Source organism: Stylophora pistillata, chromosome 6 (assembly GCF_964205215.1).
Source record: "Stylophora pistillata chromosome 6, jaStyPist1.2, whole genome shotgun sequence".
NCBI classification, from domain to species: domain Eukaryota; kingdom Metazoa; phylum Cnidaria; class Anthozoa; order Scleractinia; family Pocilloporidae; genus Stylophora; species Stylophora pistillata.
The window spans coordinates 5,389,732-5,409,442 of NC_142524.1; the positions used below are offsets into that span (position 1 = coordinate 5,389,732).

A 19,711-nucleotide genomic window follows, 5' to 3' on the forward strand; every position below is an offset into this window, starting at 1 on the left:
AGAACGAGAACGTCTTGAGACTCATGACAGCTTATTCTAGCAAGTTGAGGCCCGCCTACGAGTTTAAAAGTTATCAAAGCTTCAAACAGTATATTTCCTAAAAATGTAAGAATTAAAATGAACTCGTATTTTCTTCAATTTTTGAAGGGAACGCACAAGAGACGTGTATTATGGGGATTGCCTGCTAAAATCTTCGGACGTATTCGGTCATGATCAGACCATAGCGTATAACTATAAAATTTCTGATCTGGTTTTGTTTCTTTTGATAAGTTACTTCGTTAAAGACTGCTTCCCAAGTCCGTGAAACTTATGTGACATTTTTGACGGAAAAATGAAAGAATATCTTTCTCATTTAGCAAATTGATAATGTTACAATAAATTATAGAAAAAAAATGATATGCAAAAACAGGGTTTAATATCATTACTTTAGCGTACCTTAAACATAGTAGCCCGTTCCAGTAAATAGACGATAGACACTACATGGAAGAACTTCTTCAGATTAGAGTAGAAAAAGACGGTTCTAGATCAAAATTGCAGAAGTTTAGTCGAAAAGTATCACACAAACCCTTAACGGAGGAGTGTGCAACCGGACCCAAACCTCCCCCATTTTTGCCCTACAGCTTAGCCTAAAACAGACTACAAACGAAGCATTCATGTAGTTAGTTTGTCTGAAACATTCAATTGCTTTATCGAGAGTTCCTTACCAATAATTTATCTTTTTTTTTGCTGCCTTTAGCAAAAAATTCACTAAATATTTTACGCGTAACAATGCTAGTTACAACTATTTTTGGCCATTTCAATTTCAGTCTCTGTTACTCTTTTTGAAAATTACTTCCGGTGTAGCACACTTCCGCTAGAGGGATTACCAGGTCACCAAGCACTAAATCGTTATCAAGGATTCTAGGATCCACGTGCCGGTGGATTACATCGGCAGATTATTTTGTAATATTTCTTCAATTTTTTCAAATCATGGAGAAAGGTCTTATGATTGCCTCAGCTAGTGCGCTTGGTGCTTCTGCACTTACATTACTAGCTTGTCGTTATCTTTCCAAAAGACGCGAAGCTCACGATAACGTTTACGAGACAGAAAAATTAATCGGCGAATATCTCATATTCCACTTCGGTAAACCAGACGAACTTTTGCCATATGGCTTTGGTCCCCATGAATCTCTTGATTTTCCCAAGCGATGTGCGTCGGAATGTATTAAACATATGGGGGTAAGTAGGATCGCTAATTTTTCGCTGTACCACTTAAGTATATGCCAATGAAACTACATTCGATTCTATTTCGTAATAAATTGCGAGGCATATGAAATCTAAGGTGTGTCAAAGTAATTTGAATTCTGGTCACTGCACGTGGATAAATAGTGTCAACTCTTTATTTCCACGGTTTAGAAGAGAGTGTTTCACTTATACAGATGAACCTCCCACAACATATGCTTTGGGGGCAAAGAACATAGTTTTAGACTTTATTTTAATACTCTCGTTATTGTATCTTCTTAACGAACTAAAAGTGACTACACTATTAAATCTGGATCTCTCCAGGATAATGTGCCGAGCATTGCTCTCGACATAGGATGTGCAGTGGGTCGATCTTCTTTTGAACTCGCTAAGAGATTTGATCAAGTTGTGGGAATTGATTTCTCACATGGTTTTATTAATGCCTGCAATCAACTCAAGACGTATGGAAGATTGGAGTACACTGTCCAAACTGAAGGAAGTCTTGTGTCTGAACATGTCGCTGAGGTTGATCCTGACATTGTAAGTAATTCACGCTGTACAATATTTGTTTCAAGGAGGCTATGAGTGGGAAACAATAGCGTAGGTGTTTCTACTTTGCATTAGCCAAGGCATTATTGACCAATCACAAGGTCCAATTAGCTGGATGTTGGTGAAGTTAATTTTTTATACATGTATTTTATTTATTTATTATTTTTTGTGATGATTTGTCTTGCTCATCTTTTCCAAGGAGTGGTTCTCATGTATCTGGTATGTGACAATAGCTACAATTTTGTGTCATCATTATTTTTGCTAGGATAGAGGTCGTCTATCTTTTTATCAAGGAGATGCTTGCAATTTGCCCAGTGATCTTGGGCAGTTTGGCTGTGTTCTGGCTGCAAATTTGGTTTGCCGTCTTCCTAATCCATATCAGTTCTTAGATAGGCTTCCATCTCTAGTTGCACCTGGAGGTGTTTTGGTCATTACATCACCATATTCATGGTTAGAGGAGTTCACACCTAAGGTAGTATTTTCAAGAACCAGAATATAATTTGTTTAAGGTAGCATAGTAGGTTTTAACAAGCATTTTCCCCATTTCTTGAAGCTACTATCAGTAATGAAATAGCTGAGAAAAGAAAGATCATCAAGATCCCCAAGACCACAAATTTATTGTAATAATACTTTGTTCAATCAAATCTCAAAAATAAATAATTTTGAAAAAAAAGGAGACACCAGAGGTGAGCCCTATCAAGGGTGTTTCCAAAATAATCATTTAGTTAAACATCTATTTGAATATACAAAATATAAGAACATTAAGTTGCGATTAAACTATTACCAGTAATAGATGACCTCATGATCTTGAACTCACCACTAGGCAAGCACACCTTCAAGTTCCAAAGTTTGATTGAACCCTTTTGACCCCTAGCAGTGACCAAGACGTACTTTTGCCCCCTAGCAGTGACCAAGACGTACTTTCTCCTTACAATATTGATACTTTATCAAGCACATAAGTGACGAGAACATAGAAAATAGGAATTAGGAGATAATCATTTGATTCAATACTTAATTCTCAGAACTAAAATATGTATGGTAGACAGAATGAAGAATCACTAAAGAGATCTTGGGAGCAAAAGTGCTAGAGTAGTTATCTCTGTTCAATACAATGACAAACATTAATGGGAAAAATTATTGATTCATCAAGCACATAGCAAAGAGTGGTCATTATTTCTTTGGCACCCCAAATATTGGTATAATTTCCTATTTTTATCCTTCTTTGAAAAAGTTTGTTATAGATCTTGCTTTTCAAGAATTCTGCTGTTAAATTATGTCTGTGACATTGCAACCATAATGTATTGTAGCATCATTCAATACATATATCTTATTAACCAAGTGTGAGGGCCGTACTGGGAGAATATCGGCCCGAGGTCTTGACAGTACGGACCGAGTGCAGCGAAGTCCATACAAAAAAGACCGAGGGCCGATATTCTCCAATAAGGTCCCAAGTAAGCGTGGTTAATAAGAGATTTATTATACGAGTGAAGTTCAAGGGGACACAAATGTGGTATCATTCGGAATAGTGCCCGGTCATTTACTTTGAGAATATTGACCGGCAATAGAGCATTTTGATTGGTTGATTGTAGTTATTGGCCCTCTGACTGCCTGAGTCGTGTAATAATAGTTCTTCTTATTCAAATATGGAAAATAACTGTTTTGAACCAGGGTTGTCATCAAGCATGGAAATTTGCTGGGAAACATGCCCTTTCTGGGGGGGAGGGGGTGTCCAGGGAATGTGATTTTCATCATTCCTTGTCATATTTCAGACATCAATGTTAGATTCAGTTCAAACTACTTATTTTCTGTCTGACAGAGGGCTGTTGAACCCAAGCTATCAACTTCTGATGACAACCCTGAATGTGACTGAACACAATTAATATCTTGATACATCAATTTTTTTGTGTTTAGAACCTTTGGCTTGGTGGCTATAAAAATGCAGATGGAAAGATTGTCACAGGATTTGACAATTTGAAGAGTTACCTGGGTCCAAATTTTGAGCTGATCGAAGACAAGCCTATGCCTTTCTTCATCAGAGAAACAGCTCGTAAAAACCAGTGGACTGTAGCACATGCCACCATTTGGAAAAGAAGGCAGGCAACACCTTGATTCAAGAATCTCAGAAGAGTTGAACATGTTAAGGGTATCTAGTTAAACTTTTCATGGGACTTAAAAGTTTCTTATTTGTCCAAAATACACTATTTGTTTTAATGCACAAGTGGGCAATGACTACCAAATTGTTGATTTTCAGGATTTTTGTAGTTTGCTTTTCCTGTCCATTTTAAGTTAGGATTTGAATTTAGATAGCTCAGCACCAATTTTTATTTTCACAACAAATGATATTATTACTAGGATCATGACAAGGAAAAAGTAATTTTAATACTTCAAGCACTGTGCATTTTGTGTCTCTCAAGGTAAACACTATGATAAACAGACAAGTATTTATTTATAACTACTAACAAAACATGGTGGCTGTAATTGGACATCAGCCTATAAAGTGGACATAGAGGATAGATTGAGTTTTTGCAATGAAAGGTGTGCACGTAGCATACGCGCATCTTGGAAACATGCTTGCAGTCAACTCTTGCTTCTCAAGCTTTTCAAATGAAATAAAAATGAAGGAAATGAAATCATTGTTCTTGATCATTGTGTTTGCTTTCACTGCTCCAGAAAGAATACTGAGTTCTTCAGAAAATATTTATGTAATCCTTGTTGATATAGGAGTGATGAACCTTTAAATTCTCATTTCAGCCCTCGTAAAGTGAATTGATAAAAATAAGAAAAATATCCACTCCAAGGGATACACATGTACCATTTGGAGATGGCACCAAATTCTCACCATTAACCAACCAAAGTGTGGACATCAAGTATGAGTATTAGAGTTTACATCATAGTCATTTAAGTATGAAAGATGTCTGCCAACAGAGTAGTTATTGATAGTTTATTTCCAGTTAGTCTATTTTAGCAACCCATAAAAGAGGACTATGCCATGTTACCGTACAGTGTAGCCTTATCCAAACACAAGAATATTTGGGGAAATTCAAGAGTTTTTATTATTTCTACCAACTCTTGGGTGTTCAAGACTGTACCTCTCAGGAATATGCGCAAAGCCGTTGGGTTCACGTGTACAGTTACACTTATTTGGCAGTTAGTAGAGCCATTTTTCAAGGAGGGGGTGCTGCTAGTTAAAACTACTTCTGACCCCACCCCTCACAGGCATTCCAGACGAGTCAGCACTTTTTCAACGGCAAACCTTCAGCTAACTTAATTATTTACCATTTTATTCAAAACCATCCAAACATTTGGTTATTGCAAATCCGGAAAAAGTTTGCGTCTCTAAGCTATGGCTAGATAAAAATGATAAGCGAGAACAGTTTATAACTATATTTTTAAGCCAGCTAACCATTAGGGCATTCCAAAGTAAATCTCCTGCCTTATATTTTGCTTGTCTTATTAAAGGAAGCATGTTTCTTTCTCTACCAGTTTTATTGCTCTGTCTCGATCTTGATGAAATTATCCTTGGCCTCAGGCTTCTGTAACTTTTTTGCCTCGATGCTCAAGATTCCCTCTTTGGAAAGGCGTGACTGAAACGAATCGCGGTCAATGTTCCTGGGAAGAAAATATGAACGGACAAAATGTCGTGTCGAGTACCCTTCTTCGTTCTTCACCTCCTGCTTTCCTTCGACCAACAACTCTCCATCTTCTGAGCGAATAGTGATCTCTTCTGGCTTGAACTTGGACACATCAAAGGAAACTTTGAAACTTTCACGATCGTCCACGAATTTCTCAGCTGATTTTGCAGATTCCTTTTCGCCACCCTCTACATCTTTGGTTTCTTTCTTCGCTGCACCCTCTCCACTTTCAGCAAATTCAATGTATGTATAACTTGTGCCAAGTACAGGTTTTCTGTACGAAGGAGAATGCAAAGATTCCCATAGGGACGGAATGAAACGATCGTGGCTTGGCCAAATTTCTGGAGCGTGTCTATAATTAAGTTGGACAAAGAGGTTTAACTTTTTCCCAAAGAACTTAAAATTAGTGATAGTAAAGTTATTCTTAGATTTAGTTTAACAGTGGGTTTTTCTACGGAAAAATGTATCCAGACTACACTAATATGATGCGTCTGAAAATTTTAATTGCACCAGCAATCTTCTACGATTAAACAAACTTTGTCACAGCTAGCAAAGACAGAAATTCATCTACCAGCGGTTGAAATACTCACCGAATGCGATGCATAGCTGGCCAAATCATACGCCATTTGGGAAACAAGGACATCTTGGAACTTTTGCTAGAGAAATCCTTGCCACACGATCTGATGCAACCACGAACTAAATTTCAGATTTTAAACCCTCGCAGAGGTAAACAAACTTCGCGGGATGATGCCATTTATGGTAGTTTTACCGGAAGTGTCATCAGCAAAAAAACCCAGTAATGCTCGGTCATGGTGACGATACTAATTTCTCATCTGTTTCTACTGAGCTCAGGTACATGGAAGGATATTCTAGAAAATTGCAGAAAATTGAAGTTGGATAAATTCAAGGGATCAGAGAGGTAAGTCTTTTTCAATAAAGTAGTCTTTTTGTCAGTCATGCGACACAATATGCGTTGCGTGACGGACCATAACTTGTGTCCAAAGAGGGAGAAATTATTGCTTGGCAAAGAGAGGGTAAGAAAGATGGACATAAATAAATTCGATTATCCGCTTACTAAAAGTAAACAAAAAAATGCGACCCCTAAACTTTACTTAGTCTACTTTTAACGGTCAATCTTGAGCTTTTTAGCTATTATAATATTTTCAAGGGGTTATTCTGGTGGTCTTTAATGGCGATCTGGCGATCTCTTTTTCGGGTGTGTGCAATAATATAGCAGCGCGGTGGTCGAGGAAAAAAATAACTCAAGGCGTTCTACTATTTCCCCGCTCACCAATTTACGCTATCGCCCATTCGCGAGAAAAAAAAAAAAAAAAAAAAACAATATCTCACAGGTTCTGGCGGTTCTAGAAATATTTTCACTTCCTAGGGAGTTAATTAAAGGACTTTCTACAAACTACATTTTTATGATGCAAAAACTGACAAGAGGAAAACAGTTTGGATTGCCCAATTGCGGAGAAATTTCGCGGTCGCTTTGGTGTTCACTGTGTACGAAATGCATTTATCCTGAGTAGAACTCAAAGACAAAAACGCTTTTAAACATTTAATTCATACTCCTTGCTAGCAATAAAATTTCTAGTGAAGTCATTGTCAGCTATAATAACATCTATTTCTAAAAGCTTTACGCACATAAATCACTGAAAGTCTGAGAATAAAATTTTCTTTTTTCACTTTCGTGCCTGAAATATAAAAGAGAGAAATTATGTGTTTTTTCCATTTTTCGTCGATCTTTGTCGACACGTTAGAAGTCTGTTATCTGTCAGATACATTGACATGCGTACGTAATGATTTTAGCCATAGCAAAGCAAACACCGGAATCAAACCAGAAGTCAAATAAAAAGTCGAGCCTTTCGGCAACTTTGGAACAGATAAGATAGACAACTTGAGCAGTTCAATCCTGATAGCTTGCCAAAGTTATCTGATACTGGTTACAAATTTTTCAAAGCTGATCAGTTTATATTGCCCTCTGAAATAACATACTTATGAAAGCAAACGAGTTAATACAAATGAATAAAGGCTGATAGTTTCTAAAGAAACTGTTTGGCGCTGCGTCGGTGGGGGTAACGAAATAATTTGAATATATCAACAAAGTTGAAATGGTAAATTGGCCACAGTTACGGTTATAAACGCTGACGTTTCGAGCGTTAACCCTTCGTCGGAGCGAATAGAGGAATTGTGCATGGGTTGTGTGCGCTTTTAAAGGCAGAAAATGGAGCTACGTGATTGGTGGGAACATGGCAATACAAATCTGGAGTTACCCTTTGTTTCTGTTCCCTAAAAGTGTAATCTCAGTTTTCTGAAACTTCAATTTCCATCGTTTACTGTTGAACGAGCTCCATCTACTCCAAAACCAACACGATAGCCTGCACTTGTTGATGGCGGAAAGACATCTTTTATTGCAAGGTTCGGATTTTCCTGGTTTTCGTTCAATGTCTCTGATTTATTTTCCTTGTGCTTCTCGAATTCACCACTTTGTTTCCCTGCAGGCGACTGTGGCTCTACCAGCTTTGGTTGTCGTGCACTGGACGTTTTCGACGAAGGAACGTCCGTGAAGTGCTGAAAAGATTTGAGATATTTTCCATCGTTGTATTTCAAACTGTAGTTTGCTTCTTCTTTCCCTTCCGTACACTTTTCCCCCTTGCTTTCTGCTCTTTCCCAGTGCCCGTCAAAATCACTGGTGTGTCCACTAACCATGAAAATGACAGCCGCACTCTCGGCGGCGGAGAGTTCTCTTGTTGATTGGCGGAAGCGCATTCTTGGTGGTCCTTCGCCGTTTTGTCTTGTCGCTCAATTCTCTCCTCTCCCATTTCATTACCATTCACTTCAGTTTCAAACCTTTGGCGACTGCTTCTGTTGTCACGAGAGGCTAAAACCTTCTAACTGAACGAACCCATACCTGATAAAATTGCTTTCCTGGCCCAATAAACATGACAATCGTGGAGTGATAAAGGTATTATAGATGTTTAACCTCAGCTCTATCATCTAGTCTGCAAAACTAATAGATTCGTGAGAAGTATTTTTCTCGCCTTAATTAGGTCGGGAAGTTCAAAAGAAAATAGTGACAGGCTAACAATGACTTAATTAACAACGAGTCGATGAGATAAACTATAACAACGAAGTAATTTGGGTTTTATCAACTGAGTTGGTAATGTCATTTGGCCATCGTAAAGAGTTTCAAAGCTGAATTTTCGGCAAACGCTAACGCTCGAAACGTCAGCTTTGAAATTCTTTACGGTGTCCAAATTACATTATCGACTCAGTCAATAAATCTTAAATTACCTTGAAAATATTGAAGGGCCGCAGCCAGGATGAAGCATAGTTGAAATTTAAAAACGATATCTGGCTAAAATGATTAAAAAACTACGAGCTTTCGACTGCGACTGTGACTTTAAATTGCAAATTAAATTACCTTGTTACCCCCACTGACGCAGCACCACAGTTTCTCTAAAAACGTTCCCCCTTTATTACAATAGTGGTTGGTATTCCAAATAATTAATTAGTACTCATTAATCAAACTCAAACGCTGGAAAACATAAGTAGTGATTGGCACTCGCGTTGTATTTGGCTAGCACAGAAGAAGACGCGGGATTTCTTGGCAAATCAAAATGCAAAAAGGCGCTAAAACAATGCTCATATATGACAGTTTTAGATGGAGTGCCGACAGTAAAATCAAAAACAAAGTTAACAATCGCAGCGAAGGAAAACACCTCAGATAGCCAATGAGAAACGAAGATTGCCTGGAGCGCGGGAAAAAGGCGCGTGATCAAGACGCGTTTAGTTTTAGTTTTGCGATTGTGATTGGTTGAGGTGGCGTGAATTATCTGTACCAATCAAGAAACGCAGGAAACCAAAGCCAATTGTATCTTGGATTAGTTTGGAAAAATTTCGAAACTCTATTGAATCTCATTTGAAATTGTTTTAATATGACATGTTATTCAGTTCGAATCACATGATCTAGCCAGCCACACAGCAGATTAACATAACTGAACTACACATCTGTTCCCATATGTTTTATTAGATATTGTGCTACTTACATTCGGTTAAACTAACGACCTTTTAAGTGCTTAAAAACTACTTCAACTTTATTAGTAACGATAACCGTTAATTTGTGTGCGAGAAACTAGTTTAAAACACGTCAAACTGATTGTCCCCTATTTCCTTCCTGTTCATAATGCTGTCAGGCTAAGCAGAACAGGGCATTTCGTGCATAGGTCGTTCAACATATATACTAAGAAATCAAACTTCAAACGTAGCGTTTCAAAACACGTAACACAACAATTTACTTCCTTTGCCGAAAAGGAGGGTCTGTCTCAAGTCTAACTAACGAATACAAAAACTATATTGGTTTATATTCATTTTCAAACAATCGTTACGTCAAGCATTGTCTCGTGTAAGTTTTTAAATTACTTCATTAACATTTAAGAGGTTATAATACTGTTCTTAACTAATGTTTACCTTAAATTAAACGTAACAAATTTCACTGAAACGACCAACGGTTTGAGGCATTAACAGAGTACTGTTGGATAGAGCCTTTTTTCGAATGAGTATCAATCACAGCCGAAACCAAAGTAATTAATACTTCACAACGAAACAACGAGAACTCAAAGCAAACACATACCAAAGGCTTCAAGTGTGGGAAATACTTGAGCGACTCCTGGCCCAAGCAAACTACCTGAAGCGCGGGAAAACGCGCGTGATCAAAGTGCGGTTGGTTCTATCTTTGTATCTGATTGGTTGAGACGAGGTGCAAGTTTTTTTGGACCAATCACAGAGCAGAAATAAGCAAAACTACCGTAATTCCGGATTACTTTCGACCCTAAATCGAAAAATGTTCTATCACGAATAAGTATAATTTCAGAGCTGAGCAAAGAGTTTCCAGCAATCTGATTGGTCGAGAGGTTCCTTATATGACGCTAAATAAACCGCTCCACGCGGTTTGTTTGTCATGTAGTAGATGACTGGAACGCTCTCCCAGACGGCATTAGGAACGTTTCCGATTTTTCAGTTTTTAGACGTCTTGTTAAAAATATGTAGTCTCTTCTATTGTTTATGCCCTTTTATCCTTTTCTTGATAACCATATTTATATTTTCTGTTATCCTTACGTTAGATTTATGCAGGGCCTCACTGAAAACCACACTTTGTGACGTGGGCTCCCTGTCAAAAGATCTTACTTATTATTATTATTATTATAATGTTAAAATAAAATGTTAATAAATGTTACTAAAATGTTATGATTTTAGAAATTTCTCTGTTGTTCAGCTCTGAAATTATACTAAAACTTTTATTTGCCTCAGGTTCAGTGAATACTGTCGAACAATCCCCTCGACCTCGTCTTAGGGATTATTCAAAGATACTCACCTCGCCTTCGGTGAATAATTGTTAATTATTTAGACAAGATAACAAGACAACACTGTATTTAAAACTTTCAGAAAATTTCTGTTTAAAACTCCTAATTATGCAACGTATTATTATTCAATATTTACTTTCCTTTCATCTTGAAAGCGATCTTGGTGCAGCTTCTGCAGAATTCCGCTGATTTTCAACATGTGCTTTGTGCAAGTCTCTGAACTCGTGGACAAAGTTATATTGCTGAGAGAAAGCCAACACCAAAAGAAAACATTAAATAAGGTTATGTCTAGCATTTGAACACGCTTGAAAGTGCTCTTAAAAACCCCCCTTAAAGCCACACCCACAAGTTGTAACATATCATTGAAAAAGGAGAGTTTGTGATGCCTACACTGACAAACTTGAGCGTTTATACTTTGTCATTTTTTTACCATCATCACATGAGCCATGGTTTACTGGGATTTCATCACACAACCAATTTGAATCTTTGGCAGATGGAGCCTCACATCAGCTGCCTGATTGGTGGGAGAAGGGTTGAGTTGACACCATAGGGGATATGTATAGGGCTTGGGTAAAGAAGCAATGCAGGCTGATTAGAGAGTTGCCTGATACAAAAGTAAAAAATCTCCCCCCAGGGCTTGACACTAACTTTTCAACTTACTAGCCAAGTGGCTAGTGACATCTTAGATGTTTTTAGATGTTACAACTTACAATTTCAGTCTGTTTACTAGCCAAACTGGCTGGTGGAAATTGAAAACCACTAGCCAAAACTGAATTTCTACTAGTCTGTGGCTAGTGGGCTACTGTTAGTGTCGAGCCCTGTCCCCCCATTTGCATTTTTGGTTTCAACATTACAAAATATGAGCAAACATTACACTCAGTGAAACTCAATTGAGCTCAAGATTTATGCCAGTCAACACTGACACAGGAGGGTTCAGTAATGGGGAAGAACATACCTTGATCGTTTGAAATGCTCTCTGACCTCTGATTTGTCGCAACTTGGATATCACATGATCAGGGGACAGAGTCTCATCCAAACTTAACAACAAGAAAGCTGCCACTGATACAGAAAAGCAAAAAATGCATTCATCAGTGGTTTTGAAAGCTACCGATGCATTTTCTAACTACTAAAAATCTTGTTTAGTGTCTATTACTGTGGGTTTGCCAAGACGAATAATCACTATTAATAATAAAGACAGGAACCAAGAAATCTCAGCATCAACATCAACATTGGAATTTTCTATTAAATTAAAAAAAAAAAAAAACATCTGATACAAAAGTTACCATCTCCTTAACTATTTTCAAATCTGTTTCCATTAGACTATCTCAAGTGAAGTGAGTTGTAACATAAAACCAGTGGCTAAAGGTAGAAATTTGTAAATCATCACATGAGACTCACCTAAACAAGAAATCCCTAATCCAGATACACAGCTATAAAGAGCAGGAGATTGGCATTAAAATTGAAATCATAACACTTTATAAAAATGACTAGAATTTGGATTTAAGTTCTTGACCTTAAAATCAGTACTCAGAAATAAAGTGAGGTAAATATCCACCACTACTCACTGAAACTGGGGTAAATAATTGTTTTAGTGCATACAAAAGCAGTTAGATAATACAGCCGAAAAAGATGATTTCAATTCATTTATTCCAGCCTGCAACACTTAAACACTTTTGGGCACAAAAAAAAAAAATAAGAGATTGACTAATAACTAACACACTCTTAACAATAATTGCTTTCATCTAATATAATACTTACTGTAAAACTGTCTTATGTCCAGAACTAATACACTGCCTTAACTGCTCAATGATACTGCTACATTTATCCATTGTTGGAACACCTCCTACATCAACTGGAAAATGATGAACTTCAAATCCAGCCCAGCTGTACTCATCTAGGAGAGTAGGAACTCTGCATCTAAAAAGGCAATACATGGTACTCCAATTACTGATTGTCAATTCTGGGGTAAAGGAGGTCATAGAAATGTAGAAAGGCTGATAGTTTCTAAAGAAACTGTTTGGCGCTGCATCGGTGGGGGTAACAAAATAATTTTAATATATCGACAAAGTTGAAATGGTAAATTGGCCACCGTTACGGTTCTAAAAGCTGACATTTTGAGCGTTAGCCCTTTGGAGCGAATAGAGGAATTGTGGGTTGTGAGTGCTTTTAAAGGTAGAAAATGGAGCTATGTGATTGGTGGGAACATGGCAACGAGAAAAACACGAATAAATTAGTGGAATAAAAAGCGTTCCTTGATACCTGTGGGATTTAGACTGCCAGTTTGAAAGATGAGCCTTTGTTCAACTTTGTTGATATAATTTGATTTCAAATTACATAGAAATGTAGGCCACACCCACAGAGAGGGTACAGAAGTACTATTCCCATCACCAAGGCTGGAAAATCACAATTCCAGTGGGTACAAGTAAAACTGTAAAGTAAATTTATGACTCATTTAAGTTCATGTTCTCTGTTTTGTTATCAGAGCAGATTACCTGGCCATCTCATTACTGGAGCAGAACACAAACACATCTGTGATGTTCATATCTTTTAACTGGGCTGTATAAACAACAAGGTTGCAAAAATTATTTCAAGCTGTACAACTGTACGCTGATGATATGAAATGCTTCAGAATCATTGATGATAACAATGATGTTCAACAACTACAAAGTGATCTGTCAAATGTAAATGATTGGTCACCTGATCCTTTCATGGAGTTTAATTCAAGGAAATGCAAACATCTTGTAATTACAAGGAAAAAAGAATATTGTGGATTCAACCTATACACTTAATGGCTCACAGATTTTGTCAGTTACAACTGAAAAAGACCTTAGCATACATGTTTCCACCAAGTTGTCTTGGAATTATCACATTGACGTTATTATCAGTAAGGCCAACAAGATGGTGGGCATGATCAAAAGAACATGTACCAGTAAGTGTGATTTGAAAACAATTTAATTTTATACAAATCACTTGTTTGATCACAGTTAGAGTACGCGTCACAGGTCTGGTCACCTTACACTAAAGAAAAGATCACTGCAATTGAGCCTGTACAAAGACGTGCAACAAAATTTATCCTGAAAACTGACTTAAGTTATCTGAGAGACTTGTTAAACTGAAACTTTTACCTTTAGAATATAGAAGAGAGCTATTGGATCTTTGCTTTTTCTTTAAATGCCTTGAAGGTTATATTGATTTTAATGTTTTTTCATATGTAAATTTTAAGACACCCAAATATAACATCTGTAGTGAAGCTACACTAGGGAAAGGCCCTTTTAGAACTGATGTTTAATTAGTTTTCTTTTTTTAATTAATCGTATTGTAGACCTGTGGAATTGCCTTCCACTACACATTAGAATGATTGAATCTTTCTCATCATTTAAGAACAGTATTAATAAATTTTATTATAACAAATTTAATGCAAATAAGGATAGATTTTTATAATTAATTAATAATTATTGTCATGTTAAATGTTAATTAAACTATTTGAGCAACTATGCAATATAGTATACGTGACATTTTTTTACTTTTAATTGAGGCAGTTTATTTTTATGAGGAATCTTCGAATTCTGTATAAACTGACCTAATTATTCAGATCTTGCGAATTTTTTTTTCTTTTTTTATTAGTTGTTAATTTATCTTCAATTTGTATATTATGTTAGGATCTGTATAAAGTTGAGAAAATAAATAAATAAATAAAAAGCTATGTCTGGTTTGATTTCAACTCATGATCAGGACTCAACACTAACGGTAGCCTACTAGCCACAGGCTAGTAGAAATTCTGTTTTGGATAGTGGTTTTCGATTTCCACTAGCCAGTGTGGCTAGTAAACAAACTGAAATCGTCGTATTATTTAAGATGTCACTATAGCCACTTGGCCAGTAAGTTGAAAAGTTAGTGTCAAGCCCTGATAATGAAGGCACCAAATGATAGTCATACCTATATCGAATGTTAAATTTCTGTTTGTTCCACGATATCTACAACCTGGAAAGAAAAAAGTTGAGTTAGTTACTGCAAAAATTTAACCAACATAGAAAAAGGCTAAATGATTATTCAAAGAAGAGACATTTATTTAGAAGAGCTATAAACTTTAGCGTCAAGTCTCGGCCAAAAAATTGGACGCTCTGTAGAATCTGAAGAACAGTAAAGACTAATGCTTTCAGACCACCTTCTGTTTGCAGATGCATAACACTAGCCTCCAAATATTAATAAGTTCAATTTTAAACTTCACCTGGCAATCCACTGATACCAACAACTTCTGCACAGCATCCAGTGAACGAGAGATCGATCCTTTAATCAAATGTACAAATCATTCTTCATTTAAGACAAATAATGTTAAAGAGTGAGTGTGCAAAAAAAATTAAAATTAAAAGTGTTGGACATACGATTTATCATGAAAGTGAAAATGATTTGTGAAAGTCGCAAATTTAGTGAGCTTACGAAGAGAGTTTAACGAGAAATCAAGGTACAGTTGTATGAGCTATCAAGTCGAAAGTAACTTGCAAGACATAAACTAACTGTGACTGGTTAAGACTACAAAGTTGTCCTCCGCAGGGTTCATAATGTTCTCCTTACCAGTCAACTTGGAAAGGTGAAAGATCTTCAACACCACCGTTGTCCTCGTCGTCGTCCGAGCTGTCAAAATCGTGTCTTCGAACTGGAGAACGCTAAAATAACGCCATTAGTTAGCAAAGTAATTCAATAACAGATACACTAAGTAACATTCCTCAAACAAAGGTGACAAAAACGTAAAATCGATAATAATAGTACCTGAAATACCATTTCGCATCGTACGAGTACTTAGTAGGATCATGTCCGGCTGTATACTAATTCAAACTTTGCTTCCATTCTTACGAAGGGTTTGATTGGTTCCTTGTCTAGAGCCAGTCCCCAACGCGTGTTAGAAGGGCGCTCCGAAAGCAGAAGAATGTTTTAGTTTTTGCGTGGTTCTCTGTGACGTTTCAGCGATTTCAAACGTTCTTTCTGCCAACATGGTAAGTCTGAACTAATTGAATCTTCCTCCAATTTAAGCTTCAAAGGTATACCTACAGAAGCTGGACGTTATTACGATGTGGAACGGGGAACGAAGAACACGAAAAGAACAACCGGGAACAGAAGTCTGGGAACGGGAATCTGGGAGCAAAACCGACAGCATAACAATATTCAAATGGAGAATGACAAATCGGAAAAAGGTCTGAATTGCAAAAACATATTGTGAGTTCCACAAGATGAAGATGATTCAAGAATATGTAGTGACTAAATGACATTCAACTAGGTTTCTTCTCATTTTAATTTTGCCAGTTATTACAAATAATTTTCCTATTTAACAGCAATTCAAATTTTGTGAGTCCTTTCTTTCACACAAAAAGGCATTCCGAGTTGTAAGCCACTAGTATCCAAAATATAAAATCAGCCGCTAGTGGCTAAAATCGAAAATCAGCCATTAGTGTCCAAAATCCCAAATTGGCCACTGGTGTCCAAAATCCCAAATCGGCTACTAATGTAGGCTAGTGGCTGATTTTAGATTGGACATTAGCGCTAGTGTCCGATCCAAAATCAGCCACTTGTGTCTAAAATCGAAAATCAGCCATCAGTGTCCAAAATCCCAAATTGGCCACTGGTGTTCAAAAATCCCAAACCGGTCCGGCTAATGTCCAACATCCAAAATCGGCCACCAGTGTCCAAAAATCCCAAATCGATCGGCCACTAGTGTCTAAAATCCCAAATAAGTCTCCAGTGTCCATAATTAGAAATCGGCCACCAGTGTCCAAAATCCCAAATCGGCCTCTGGTGTCCAAAATCCAAATCGAGCACTGGTGTCCAAAATCCCAAACGGTAACTACTGTCCAAATTGGCCACTGATGTCCAAACACCGAAATCAGCCACTGGTGTCCAAATACCGAAATCGGCTACTAGTGTCCAAAATCCCAAATCGGCCACTAGTGTCCAAATAAAAAACGACCACTAGTGTTCAAAATCGGAAATTGGCCACTAGTGTCCAAATTCCAAAATCGGCCACTAACGTTTGATTCCAAAATCAGCCACTAGTGTCCAAAAAATAAAAATTAGGGGCTCTGAACACGGCAATACCGCCAAGTTTCGGCAAACGCCACAATATTGCTAAAAAAATAATCGCCAAATAACGCAAAACTGAATGAGTCGACACTCGACGTGTCGACTCATTATTCAGTATATTACGTCTAAAGCATTTTTCAATTTTGTTAATGAACGTTACGTCAAGTAATTGTCAATTTCAGCCTGTTTCCGACCAATCGGAAACTGGAAAAGGCTCAAAAAACGGTGGAAGACTCGGAGGATAATTTTTGATACCGTCCAAAATGCACACCGTGCGAAAAAAAAATAGGAAAAAAAAATCCCGTTTCGGATATAAATTTGATATCAAAATCGAGGAAATACCGGAACAAACAATTGTCCAATATTGCGTACCGCAAACCTCAGTGTTCCCTTCCTTGATACTTTGTTCCAAAAGAAAAAGAGAGCCTCTCTCGAGAATGTGTGCTGCTGAAATAAAAGTATGTTTTTAAATTTTTTTTAAAATTGGATTTTTCTTCTTTCATAGATAGTTGCAACTCGTGTTCAAGGTTCAAGGTTTCCAATATCTGCAATATGTTATCGATATTGCGAACGTGTAACAATGATTCCAATACATCGGTATATTTTGATTCCCCACAGCTCGTGATTGTAGTTGTAGTTCTAGTTGGTACATCAAATGTTGTTACGGGAAGAGGATAAACAAGAGAAAAAAAGCATTACCGTTAAGGTAAGTGGCTCAGCATTTTCTTATCTGTCTTCTTAATTTCTTTAAACTTAATCGTGTTCATGAAACGATAAAGAATGTTAGACTAATAACTGTAGACTCTCCAAGAGATACGGGTCAGTAGGGTTTAATAAATTGTAATTGTTTTTTTTTTTTATATTTCTTTTTGATTGTGTAGGAGTCTCGTTAATGGAACGTTAGCTCTGTGAGATCTCTCCTGCCAAATTGTTTTTGGCAAAGCTTATAAATAAAATAAAAAAATAAAATAAAATTCAGAGTCACAAGGACGAGTTCGGCAATCGACTAAGATTCCGGTCATACGCAACAGAGAACAATAACAACTAAACGAATTAAGGCATTGTTCACGGTTCCCGACAAGACCACAACAACTTTTATTTAGCAATTATTCGCCGAAGGCGAGGTGAATATCGTCGAATAATCCCCGAGACGAAGTCGAGGGGATTATTCGACAATATTCACCGAGCCTGAGGCGAATAATTGTTTTAGCATAATTTCAGAGCTGAACAACAGAGAAATTTCAAAAATCATAACATTTTAGTAACATTTATTAACATTTTATTTTAACATTTTATATAAACCGCGTGGAGCGGTTTATATAGCGTCATATAAGGAACCTCTCGACCAATCAGATTGCTGGAAACTCTTGGCTCAGCTCTGAAATGATACTAAAGTAACATTTCAGCTGTTCTATCCTTACAACAAGACTTATAATTATCTACACGCCTTTGAGATTTTGTTGCTGTTTTGCAAAATCGATTTCAATTCAGTTACTGTAATTGATTAATTCAAATATGCAAGGAGAAAGATTTAAAACTTATTTATTATTTGCTCAACGAGGCAATTATTGTAATGAGATAAAGAGGGTGGCTAAGTTTCCAGATAAACTGTGGAGCTACGTCCGTGGGGTATTACAAGATAATTTGGCTGTATTAATTGAGTCGATGATAAGTATGTGTAATCAAATGGCGACGAGTGAAATTAGGAAATAATTTCACGCGCGTTTTGTCAAAATTCTGATAATTTCCCTCGCCTAAAGGCTCGGGAAATTATCAGAATTTTGACAAAAAGCAAGCGAAATTATTTCCTAATTTCACGAGAAAACCATTTGATTACTTTTTAATATGGTGGGTGACCAATTCTGTTATAACATAACCAAAGTAAAGCGCGCGCTCTGATTGGTCAATTTAGCGTCCCCCATTTGCCCATGGGTGTACGCTGCTGACGTGAGCAAACGCAAAGACTATTTTTCCGCGCGCGCTTGTTTTTTCTGGTCACGCAAGATTTGTTAGGTAAAAGGGAACTCTTTAAAACTTTTTAACCCGATATCGCACGGTCACGGACTGGTTGATGTCGACAGTTCGGTGTCAGTGGTGAAATGACTGACGGCTTGCCCAGGGCAAAAATCCTTTTATAGTCAGGGTCCTTGTTTAAAGCAATTTTCAATTGCCTGTCGACAGGATGCAATTAATAACATCACCTTTTTTTCATATTGCAGGACCCCAATGAACTTTCTTATTTCCAACCTGGCTGTGGCAGATGCTCTCTTTGCCGTGTTCATCACACCAAAGCTCATTGTGAGCCTTAATCTGACTCACCCAGAGGGGATGGCTGGTGCAGTTTTATGCAAACTGATCACAGTGGGAGCTATTGGTTGGGTTGCAGGGACTTGCTCAATATATACTCTGGTTTCGATATCCATCGAACGATATCTCACTATTTTGCGCCCAAACGGCAACAAATGGAACCTTACAGTCCGTAAAGGGAAGGTTTGTATCTAAAAAAAATTGTAATAACGCGCCTCATCAGGGGCATGACTATGTTAATCTCATGCAGTTTGGACGCGGGACACGGCGTGGCCTTATCAGTAGTAATGATTTTGGGTGTGAAGTGAGGGGGTTATGAACCGGCATCTGGTCAGGAGAAGAAAAGCAATATTTCTAGTCACGGCTTTATTTCTCTGAAAACGAGATTTACTCCGGCAGAATGAGCATTCTAACTCGTAAACTGACCACGTTAGTTTGAGTAAATCTCCCCGCGTCATGTCGCCGTTTTTTATCATTACGAACTACTGTTCTTTTACGTGACGTTTTCAAATAGAACAATTGCTTACTGAATCCACATCCATCAAGCTCAAGATAACAAACTGG

The 19,711-nt window shown here is 37.3% G+C and overlaps 3 protein-coding genes across 4 annotated transcripts; 1 reads left to right on the top strand and 2 right to left on the bottom strand.

Moving 5' to 3' along the window:
• The first annotated feature begins 965 nt into the window (after positions 1-965).
• On the top strand, positions 966-4,400 carry LOC111323172 (uncharacterized). The gene is made up of 4 exons (XM_022926472.2): positions 966-1,218; positions 1,546-1,761; positions 2,036-2,242; positions 3,682-4,400. The coding sequence occupies exons 1-4, from the start codon at positions 970-972 to the stop codon at positions 3,877-3,879; spliced, it is 870 nt and encodes a 289-aa protein (XP_022782207.2). The 5' UTR covers positions 966-969; the 3' UTR covers positions 3,880-4,400.
• LOC111323174 (heat shock protein Hsp-16.48/Hsp-16.49) lies at positions 4,128-6,288 on the bottom strand. 2 transcript variants are annotated; one of them, XM_088762395.1, is made up of 2 exons: positions 5,993-6,288; positions 4,128-5,676 (listed from the first exon to the last, which is right to left on the bottom strand). In XM_088762395.1, exons 1-2 carry the CDS (start codon positions 6,043-6,045, stop codon positions 5,256-5,258), a joined length of 474 nt encoding a protein of 157 aa, XP_088618521.1. In that variant the 5' UTR covers positions 6,046-6,288; the 3' UTR covers positions 4,128-5,255. The 2 variants fall into 2 exon arrangements, with proteins under 2 accessions (XP_088618521.1, XP_022782210.2); XM_022926475.2 differs by having other exon boundaries at positions 4,128-5,754; positions 5,993-6,216.
• A 3,127-nt stretch (positions 6,289-9,415) lies between these two features.
• Positions 9,416-15,631, bottom strand: LOC111323173 (cyclin-dependent kinase inhibitor 3). The gene is made up of 9 exons (XM_022926473.2): positions 15,536-15,631; positions 15,341-15,432; positions 14,997-15,055; positions 14,705-14,749; positions 13,261-13,324; positions 12,527-12,685; positions 12,167-12,198; positions 11,724-11,827; positions 9,416-11,010 (listed from the first exon to the last, which is right to left on the bottom strand). Exons 1-9 carry the CDS (start codon positions 15,545-15,547, stop codon positions 10,912-10,914), a joined length of 666 nt encoding a protein of 221 aa, XP_022782208.2. The 5' UTR covers positions 15,548-15,631; the 3' UTR covers positions 9,416-10,911.
• Positions 15,632-19,711: the final 4,080 nt, after the last annotated feature.